Here is a 10898-nt window from a genome sequence, read left to right on the forward strand (position 1 = left end):
CTCTCTCTTTTTGGAGACAGGGTTTCTCTGTGTAGCCCTGGCTGTCTTGGAACTCACTCTGTAGACCAAGCTGGCCTCAAACTCAGAAATCCGCCTGCCTCTGCCTCCCAAGTGCTGGGATTAAAGGTGTGCTCCACCACTGCCCAGCTTCTACAAGACTTTCAAAGAAGAGCTAATACCAATAGTCCTCAAACCATTCCACAAAACAGAAACTGAAAGAACATTGCCAAAATAATTCTACGGGGCCACAGTCACTGTGACACTGAAACCACACAAAGACTCAACAAAGTGAGAATTTTAGACCAATTTCTCTTATGAACATAGATACAACAATACCTAATAAAATACTCGCAAACCAAATCCAAGAACACATTAAAACATCATCCACCATGATTAAGTAGGCTTCATCACAGGGATGCAGGGGTGATTCAATATACAAAAAGCCATCAATATAATCTGCCATATAAACAAATTGAAAGAAAAGAAAAAGCCTCGTATTATCTCATTAGATGCTCAAAAAGCTTTTGACAAAATCCAACACCATTTCATGTTAAAAGTCTTGGAGACAGTGGTGGCGCACGCCTTTAATCCCAGCACTTGGGAGGCAGAGGCAGGTGGATTTCTGAGTTTGAGAGTTTGAGGCTAGCCTGGTCTACAGAGTGAGTTCCAGGACAGCCAGGGCTACACAGAGAAACCCTGTCTCGAAAAACAAAACAAACAAACAAAAAAAACAAAGCAAACAAACAAACAAACAAAAAGTCTTGGAGAGATCATGGCACACATGGCACATACCTAAACATAATAAAAGCAATACACAGCAAGCCAACAGCCAATATCAAATTAAATGGAGAGAAACTTAAACAAATTCCATTAAAATCAGGGACAAGATAAGGCTGCCCACTCTCTCCCTATCTATTCACCTACTCTTTCCCTATGTCTCCATTATAGTACTTGGAAATTCTAGCTAGGACATTAAGACAACTAAAGGAGATCAAGGGGATACAAACTGGAAATGAAGTAAAAGTACTGATATTTGCAGATGATATGATAATATACATAAGCGACTCTAAAAATTCTACCAGAGAACACCTTTAGCAAGGTGGTTGGATATAAAATGAATTAAAAAAAAAAAGTAGCCCTCCTTTATACAAATGATAAAGAGAAAGATTAGAGAAACAACATCCGTTACAATAGCCACAAATAATGTAAAATATCTTGGTGTAACTCTAACCAAGCAAATGAAAGATCTGTATGACAAGAACATCAAGTCCCTGAAGACAGAAGTTGAGGAAGATATGAGAAGATGGAAAGATCTTCATGCTCATGGATCAATAGAACTGATATAGTGAAAATGGCTATCTTAACAAAAGCATTCTACAGATTCAATGCAATTACCATAAAAATTCCAACACAATTCTTTACAGACCTTGAGAGAGCAATTCTCAACTTCATATGGAAAGACAAAAAGCCCAGGATGGTTAAAACAATCCTGAAAAAGAAAAACTTCTGAAGGTACCACCATCTCTGATGTTAAAACTATACTACAGAGCAGCAGCAGCAGCAGCAGCAGCAGCAGCAATAAACAACCTACATGGTATTGGTATAGGAACAGACAGGTTGATAAATGGAATCCAGTCGGAGACCCTGAAACAAACCCACACACCTAAGGACACTTGACTTTTGGACAAAGGCAGAACTATACAGTGGAAAAAAGAAAGCATCTTCAACAAATGGTGCTGGCCTAACTGGATGTCTCCATGTAGAAGACTGAAATAGATCCATATTTATCACCCTGCGGAAAACTCAAGTCCAAGTGGATGAAAGACCTAAACATAAAATCTAATAGGAAAGAAAGTGGGGGAATAGCCTTGAACACACTGGTACAGGAGACAACTCCCTGAATAAAACACCAATGGCACAAGTTCTAACATTAACAATTCATAAAAGGGACCTCACGAGACTGAAAAGCTTCTATAAGGCAAAGGACACTGTTAATAGGACAAAACAGCAGCCAATAGACTGGGAAAAGATCTTCACCAACCCTGTAGCCAACACAGGGATAATATCCAAAAATATATAAAGAACTCCAGAAATTAGACACCAACAAACCAAATAACCCAAATATAAGATGGGGTACAGAGCTAAACAGAATTCTCAATAGGGAAATCTTGAATGGCTAAGAAGCACTGTTCAGCATCTTTGGTCATCAGGGAAATGCAAATCAAAATGACTTTGAGATTCCATCTTACACCCATTAGAATGGCTAAAAATCTCAAGTGACAGCACATGGATGTGGGACATGGGGAATACTCCTCAATTGCTGGTGGGAGTGAAAACTTATACAACCATTTTGGAAAGCAATTTGATGGTTTCTCAGAAAACTGGGAATAGATCTACCTCAAGAGTCAGCTATACCACAGCTGGCATATACCCAAAAGATGCCCCACTATACCACAGGTATACTTGCTCAACTATGTTCATAGCACCTTTATTTGTAATAGTCAGAAACTAGAAACATCCTAGATGTCCCTCAACTGAAGAGTGGATAAAGAAAATGTGGTACATCTACACAATGGGATACAATTTAGTTATTAAAAACAAAGACATAATGAATTTTACAGACAAATGGGTGGAACTTGAGATATCATCCTGAGTGAGGTAACTCAGAGTCAGAAAGGCATGTATGGTATGTACTCACTTATAAAAGCATATTAGCCATAAAATGCAGGATAAGCATGCTACAATCCACAGACCCAAAGAAAGTGAGTAATCAGGAGGTCCCAAGGGAGGATGCATGAATCTTCTCAAAAGGAGAAACTAAATAGTCATTGGAGGTGTATGGGAAGAGGGAATGGGTGGGAGAGGTGAGGAGGGGAATGGTGATGGTGATCAGGTGTGGGGAGAGAGGGAGGTGGGAGAGGGCTGGGAGTGACAATGGAAATCCATCGGGAACATCTCTGGTGACTAGCTGGAGGCCTGGGACAAGAGAGGCTACAGGAGTCTAAGGGGGCGACACTAGTTGTAACTCCTACCAGAGGGGGTGATACAGAGAATGAACTGGGCACATCCTGTAGCCAGGCAGGACTTCCAGAGGAGGAAGGGAGACATCAATTCACCCACAAAACCTTCAACCCCAAATTTTTCCTACCTTCAAGATTTGCAGAGATAAAGATGGAGCAGAGATTGAAGGAACAGCTAAGCAATAACTGCCTCAACTTGAGATACATCCCATAGGAGAGAACCAATCCGATATTGTTACTGATAGTCTGCTATAGTTGCAGACAGGAACTTAGCACAACCGTCTCCTAAGAGGCTGCATCCAACACTGGATGGAGGCAGGTGCAGAGATCCACAACCAAACATCAGGTAGAGCTCAGAAGTTTTGTGGAAGAGTGGGAGTTACAAGTGAGCAGGCTGGAGGGGCCAAGAACACCTCAAGAAGACCCATAGAGTCAACTCACCTGGGACCATGGCGGCTCACAGAGCTTGGGCTACCAACCAGGGAGCATGCAGGAGCTGGACTTAAGACTCCATACACATTCATGGCAAATGTACACTTAGTTTTTGTGTGGATCCCCTAATAAGCTGTCTTGGTTTCTGTTCCCTGCCATTGGATACCCTTCCCACTACTTGGACTGCCTGGTAGGACCTCAGTAGGGGAGGATATGTCTAGTCCTACTGGGACCAGATTCCTACGGTGGGGTAGTACCCAAGACGGGGGGAGACTTCCCCTTCTTGGGGCAATAGGGCGAGGGACTTGTAAGGGTGGGATAGAAAAGAGAGGAAGGAGTGGGGGCTGTGACAGGGATGTAAACTGAGTCATAAAAGATGATTTTTACTTTATGTATATGAACGTTTGTCTGTATGCACCCATGTGTAACGTGCATCCCTGGCTCCTGAGAGGGCAGAAGAGGGTCTTCTGGACTTCCTGGAATTGGAGTTGCAGATAGTTCTGAGCCACTCTGTATGTTGGTGATGTAAATCAAACTCAGACGCAATAGCAGCAAGTACTCTTAATTGCTAAGCCATCTCTCCAACACCTCTTTTTTTATTTTTCAAAGACAGGGTCTGGCCTAGGATTTGCTATATAGACAAGACTAGTCTAAAACTCAGAGATTCACCTGCCTCCTGACTGCAGGGATTAAAGGCATGCACCACCATATCAGCTCATTTTACAGCCTTTCTTTCCCCCCCCCGCCCCTCCCGAGACAGGGTTTCTCTGTGTAGCCCTGGCTGGCTGCCTGGAACTCACTCTGTAGACCAGGCTGGCCTGGAACTCAGAAATCCGCCTGCCTCTGCCTCCCAAGTGCTAGGATTAATGGCGTGTGCCACCACTGCCCGGCTTCTTTCTTTCCTTTTAAAAATTTATTTATGTACATACATCCCAAATGCTGCCCTCCTCTCCTGGTCACTCCTCACAGGGATCCTCTTCTTTCTCCCTTATCTCTGAGAAGGTGCCCCTCCCAACCCCCCCCCCCCCCACCTTGGTGCATCAGGTCTCTATAGGATTAGGCACATCTTATTCCACTAAGGCCAGAAAAGGTAGCCCTTGGCTGCATATGTGCTGGGGGTGGGCAGGGGGTGGAGGGCATGGCTTAGCCATTAAAGGCTAGGCTCACAACCAAAAATATAGCCTTTCTTTCTTATAGTTCTTTTTACTTTCCCAAAGTATTGCATGGCAGATCAGTAACAAATGGACCATGCAGGGAAAAGGAATTATCATTTTCAATTTGGAAGAACTATGCAATCTATAACCCTTCAAGATAGGAGACTTACAGGCCGAAGCTTGCCATATGAGGTGTCAGGAGTCTGTCTTGAAGCCTGTGAGAATCCTGGTGATTCAGCATGAAGGCTATTTTCTGAGGGGGAAAATCCAAGAGGTTGATGATTGAACAGTAAAGACGCTAGTGTAGATATAAGTGGTGAGGGGCAGATGCCCAGAACTCTTACCATTGGCTGAAGGAGACCGGGGGAAGAGCTGGGAGCTCCTCTTATCTGGACTGGGATAAGGGCTGCTGGGAGGCTGGTCATACAGAGGCAGTGGAGGCAGGGATGTGTGAGGCTTGGGGGATGGAGAGATCTGCAGCAAAAGAGGCAGAGTTACTAGGTGATCTCCTCAGGAAGCAGAGCTTGGCTCCTTTGCTGCTCAGTATGCCTTTCCTTTCTTTGGCACTCACTTATAACTAACTGTTAAGGGTTGTCAGCCTCATAGAAGCAACTGAAGCTAAAATAAGTCCTGAAGCTTCAGTTTTGTGTTGCATTAGATTATTCTACTGACTCTATCTTAATCCACTTCTAAGTCAACCATTCTCTGGGGTTCCCTATTGGACAATTCAGTTAAATTTGTGAAGAACAAATGGTGTCTGTGTGCGTTTCTGACTTCTCTAGGTTTTCTACATGTCAGACTAAGCAATCACAATCACAAGTCTTACCCTTCCATCTGCTAGGCCTGCTGGAACAAGAGGACAAATAAAACCAACAATTTCCTGTAAATCCACATTTAGCTGTGGTGGGGAAACTGAGCTCGCTAGAGCTCTGGTAGAACCTGGGAGAGACAGAGGTTCTCATGAAGTAAGACAGCCTGGTTAAAGGCTATACTGTGGAAGTAGCTGGAGATAATACATCCTCTCCCTGGCTTTTTTCTCTCCAGCAAAATCATCTTTCAAATGTCCTATGAAACTTAGTGTTCTAATGAATTCAGAGAAAAACTGTGGCAAAGAGAATGAGATGTAAGATGGCCATTTTCTACAAGGCCCTGACAAGCTTCTAGTTTTCTAAACTCAGTTGTGTAAACACTTGGCTACTAAAGAGTGGAGTATAGGTGAGGATTATCCGTCTTGTTCCTTCTGACGTACCTGAATCTCTCTTGTCCACGGTGTGTCACCATTCTCGGAGGTTGAGAGCTCTTCCACTAGCACCGATGGGAAAACGCCGATTCGACCACTGAACTCCCCTTCCCAGAAGCCATCATCATCTTGGTTTTCTTTGTTCAAGATGCGGATAATTGCTCCCTCGGGAAAGGACAACTCATCATCTGTCTGGCCCTCATAATCATAAAGTGCTTTCACAAAACAGACTGGAAGCAAGAGAAAGACAAACTGGTAAGAGACAGATGCACCACTTTTGTCCTTGTTTTGAGAGAAGGTCTTCTCTGTAGCCTGGGCTGGTCTCAAACTTGCAATAATCCTCTTGCTTCAAACTCCTGACTACTAGAATAGCAGGTGTACATACAACGTGTCTAGCAAGACGGACTGATTTCACAACCACCCTGGCTTCATGACAACTAGTGAGCACCTCAGCAGACAGGGTAAGTTGTAAGTTATTATTCACTGAAAGTATCTTTATCTTCTGCTGATCAGGACAAGTGCTATCAAATATAGGAAGACACAGGACATTAAGTGCTTTTAAACCTACTGAAGGCGAATTTTCAGGTACTAGTTTAGGTAAAAAACATGACCAGATTGAGTGTTTATTTTAGTCTTTACCACTGGCATCTCCATTCAGGCTGCCTGAAACGAGTTCTGCTTCTGTGGAATTGCTGGATGTGTGTGACCGACTGTCCAAAGCAGCCAAAGACTGTAGCATGCTCAGTAGACTGTTCGAGGTTGGAAATTGTAGGTACTTTTCTGGCACATAACCCACTTGGCCAACTTTATTTCGAGCCTGGGTAAAAAGACAAGGGAAAAAAAGGTTTGTATACAAAATTTGGACAGAGCATACCAAGAACCAAAACAAATGCCTAAAACATCACAAGAAGGGGTGATATGAGCAAAGGAATTATACCTTTACCCAGTCTTCCATATCTCCATCTTCAATCACTTCTAACACCTCATGTTCCTCAATGGTCAACTCATCTGGTTGAGAAGCCTGCAATGTAGGATGGCCATGAACAAAATTAAAAAGGTTAGATAAAGAGCCGATGTGAGCTGGTCATAACAAAAGCCAGGGATCAAAATATCGAAATGATTTTGAGAAACAAAATTTCAGTGTTGTAAAACTATCATAATGAGGTGAAGTTTTACTTCAGAAAACTAAACAAAATAAAACTGCAACAGAAACTGGATCCTCAAGAGGTAATCAGGTTCAGTGAGCAGAGTGCCGTGCTGGAAGCAGAGGGCCTGGATGTTGGCTCCAGCTTGCTTATCTGCTGTAAGTCAGCATAATGCCTCCATTACTCCAAATGCCAACCTTTCCATTCTCTGAAGAATGGTGGTCAATGTGGCAAGGACAAGCACGGAACCAAGATGACCTGGGAGGCATGAGTAACAGAGAAGGCACTTGAATGGAGGAGCATGCAGTGGAGCGCGGACACTATGTACATGGATCGCATGTAGCTTGAACAATGCCCAGACTCTTCTGGAACCACAGAAAAGTCATGGCCAAAAGAAGAAAGTTATGCGCAAGCCAGTGATTGCGGCTGGGCCTTGCTCCACCTTGATGTGGAGACTGGGCGGATCCACATGGATGGTTCTCTATTAGCTACAGCTGCTTTTCTGTCTCAGTTGGCACCCACCACCATGTCATCTTCTGAGAGACAGAACCTGGAGGAAACTCAGAGGCTTCAGAGGGAACTCCACACAGAAAGCCTCCACCAAGGCTTCCTAAAGAGTCTTGTCTGACCCATGACATTCATCTTTTGGTTCTCTAGTAAAAAGCCTTCAAAGCATTTCCCAATCCCACTACCACACAAGGCCTTATCATTCTTCAAATCTCAAGTATAAAATATCTCTAAAGTACACAAACAAAAGAAAGTAGTGAGTCTTTTTTTTTTTTGGATATATGGTCTCATGTTGCTCAAGCTGACCTCGATCTTGCTATGTAGCTGAGGACCTTGAAGAGCCTCAATTTCTGATCCTTTTGCATCCACTTACTGAGTGTCAGGATCACTGGTATGCTGTACCACAACTGGTGTTGAAAGTGAGTCACTTCCTGAGATGTATTTCCCATTTCCTTAAAACTCAGATTATGGATAATGTCATAGCTTTCTGATACAAAACAGGACTGATGATGAATGACCATTTATAATATTCCAATGACAGATTTTAAGTTCATTACCACTGACTTCAAATATGAAGAAAACTATTAATTCTTCATATTTTTTTTTCAGTGGAATTTTCTTGTTACTCTGAAACTACATTGTGTGCCAGACAGGGTGACACATGCCTTAATCCCAGGCTGAGACAAAAAGAGGAGTTCCAGGCTAGCCTGGGCTACAAAGAGACATCCTTTCCAAAGGAACACAAAACCATACACAAAAATACAACCAAACAAAACCACTAGTACATACACTAGTAAAAGTCACGTCTGTAATGAAGTCACTTTCCTAAGTACATGGCAAGACTTAGTATCAATACAAACAGGCTTGAGAGTGTGTAAAGGCAAGGTGGGGGATAAGAACTTTTGTTATAACTTTTACTGATTTTTTTTTTTAATCTTTTGGTATTTTTGACACAGGGTTTATCTGTATGTTTCCCTGGATGTTCTGTAACTTGTTCTATAGACCAGGCTGGCCTTGAACTCACAGAGATTCACTTGCCTCTGCCTCCTGAGTGCTGGGTTTAAAGGTGTGTACTACCGCCATGAGGCTCAGGGCATCTTTAAACATACTGTTGTCCTGTGCCAATCTATGGAGGTCCATTTCTAACTCTGCAGCGGTAAGAAGCAAACACTAGAGTGATGGTGTAAGATCTACAGGGAGTGGGCCCTGTGGGCCTCTCAAAGCCTTGAGCTGACATACTCCTTCCTGTTCTCTGAATACATAGTGCTCTTCCTTGCTTCTGTTTCCTCCCTTTGTTCTCTGTCTGCCAGCCCTCCTGTCTTTCACACGAGTAGGTCTGTTTTTGTTTTGTTTTGTTTTTTGAGACAGAGTTTCTCTGTATAGCCCTGGCTGTCCTGGAACTCACTCTGTAGAGCAGGCTGGCCTCGAACTCAGAAATCCACCTGCCTCTGCCTCCCAAGTGCTGGGATTAAAGGCGTATGCCACCACCGCCCGGCACACGAGTAGGTCTGATTGCTGTGTTAAGTGCAGCTTCAGTCTAGTTCTATGGACAGTAAATACAGGATGTCACTGAGAGACTGAAGAGGTGACTCAGCTGTTAGAGCACTGGTTGCTCTTGCAGAGAACCGGGTTTAATTTCCAATACCTACAGGGCAGCTTACAACTGTTTGTAATTCCAGCTCGAGGAGTTCTGACACTTTCACACAGCTACATATGTAGGCAAAAAGTCAATGCATATTCAAAAAAGTTTAGAAAAATCTCTCTCTTTTTTTTTAAAGAGACATATTTGATCTTTAGTTTGATCTTCCCACCCTACCTTACCCCCCGACTAGTGTATAAGGTCCATTAAGGGTCTTTTTGGTCAATGCCACATTCCTATAGAGAAAAAAGAGCACTTTTGGTAGATGAAGGTGTGCACATAAAATTTGTTAAATGAAAGGGACATTGGATAATCTTTTCCTTGTAGGGTTACTAAAGAGGTTAGGAACAAGCAATAAACAGCAGCTCTTACTGCCACTTGTGATTTGTGGCACAGCTCATGTTTTCCCAGAATGGCCACCATAAGCTTCTTGCTTCTTCCCTTTTACTTCCATAAGACCTCTGTATCTCTCAGACACAGACTTCCATGCGTGGCACTCCAGCTAGTAGTTCAGCCCTGTGGGTTTCCTTTTAGACTTAAAACAGGGCTATGTTTCTATCTTCTCTCATCCCAACTGTAGACAGCAAATAGTTACTAAATGCCTACTAAATATACAGTCTTAAACCTGTGTCCTTTAAGTCTGAATAGTCAGTAAGTTGGAAATTCCCACTTATCTTTACATTTCTGTATTTTGCTTTCCTGGTTTAAAAAGTCATACTTATTCATCATAGAAATTGAAGAATGTGCACAGAGATTGTGGAGATGCACATACAACTTGGTATTCTTCCTTTGTATTTGGCACTAATAAGTTTTGTTTTGTTTTATTTCCTTGAGGTAGGGTCTCCCTATGAAGCTCTGGTTGGCCTGGAACTCACAAACGTCTGCTTGCTTCTGTCTTCAGAGTGTTAAGATGTGAACCAATATATTTGGTCCTTTAAAAAGTTGTGAGTTTTGTCTATATGTATGTCTGTGCATTTTTGGTAATCAAGTCTCTTTTTCTATATGTGCATGACTCTGGGGATCAAGCACTGGCCCCAGGGTTGGGGATATGAACCCAGAGACTTGCATATTAGTGAAATATTCTGTTACGAAGCTAAACTTCTGATCCCTAGACAGTTTTTTTTTTTAGTCTGGTTTACCATAGGGGAATGACTGGCTATATCAGCAGAAAAGACAGGGAAGAATGTGAGCTGTCTAAAATCAGGTGGAGACTTAAGACTGCACTCAACACCCCCCAGAGCTCCCAGGGACTAAACCACCAACTAAAGAGTACACATGGAGGGACATGTGGCTCCAGCCGCATATGTAGCAGAAGATGGCCTTGTTGGGCATCAATGGGAGGAAAGGACCCTGGTCCTGTGAAGGCTCGATACCCCAGTGTAGGGGAATGCTAGAGTGGAGAGGTGGGAGTGGGTGGGTGGGTAGAGGAGCACCCTCATAGAAACAGGAAGAGGAGAGATGGGATAGGAAGATTTTTTTTTGGGGGGGGGACCAGGAAAGGAGACATTTTAAACGTAAATAAAGAAAATATCCAATAAAAAAGAAATATAAAAAAAATTTAAAAAGTATCACAAATCTTATTTTTAGAACTTTCAAATAAATATAACAATAAGAAGTAACATCAGGCTGGGCGGTGGTGGCGCACGCCTTTAATCCCAGCACTTGGGAGGCAGAGGCAGGCGGATTTCTGAGTTCGAGGCCAGCCTGGTCTACAGAGTGAGTTCCAGGACAGCCCGGGCTACACAGAGAAACCCTGTCTCG

General features: G+C 43.0%; 1 protein-coding gene across 1 annotated transcript in view; it reads right to left on the reverse strand.

Annotated features, from left to right (window-relative positions):
- Fchsd2 (FCH and double SH3 domains 2) overlaps positions 1–10898 on the reverse strand; it is a 171319-nt gene that overhangs the window by 6200 nt on the left and 154221 nt on the right. The window contains exons 15-19 of the mRNA XM_028770576.1: positions 6784–6867; positions 6486–6663; positions 5856–6076; positions 4951–5080; positions 4777–4859 (exon numbers count right to left, since the gene is read on the reverse strand). Coding sequence (XP_028626409.1) covers positions 4777–4859; positions 4951–5080; positions 5856–6076; positions 6486–6663; positions 6784–6867 — 696 coding nt within the window. The remainder of the gene's footprint in view (positions 1–4776; positions 4860–4950; positions 5081–5855; positions 6077–6485; positions 6664–6783; positions 6868–10898) is intronic.

The sequence above is a fragment of the Grammomys surdaster genome, unplaced genomic scaffold (genome assembly GCF_004785775.1).
Source record: "Grammomys surdaster isolate TR1022 unplaced genomic scaffold, NIH_TR_1.0 203, whole genome shotgun sequence".
In the NCBI taxonomy this organism is placed as follows: domain Eukaryota; kingdom Metazoa; phylum Chordata; class Mammalia; order Rodentia; family Muridae; genus Grammomys; species Grammomys surdaster.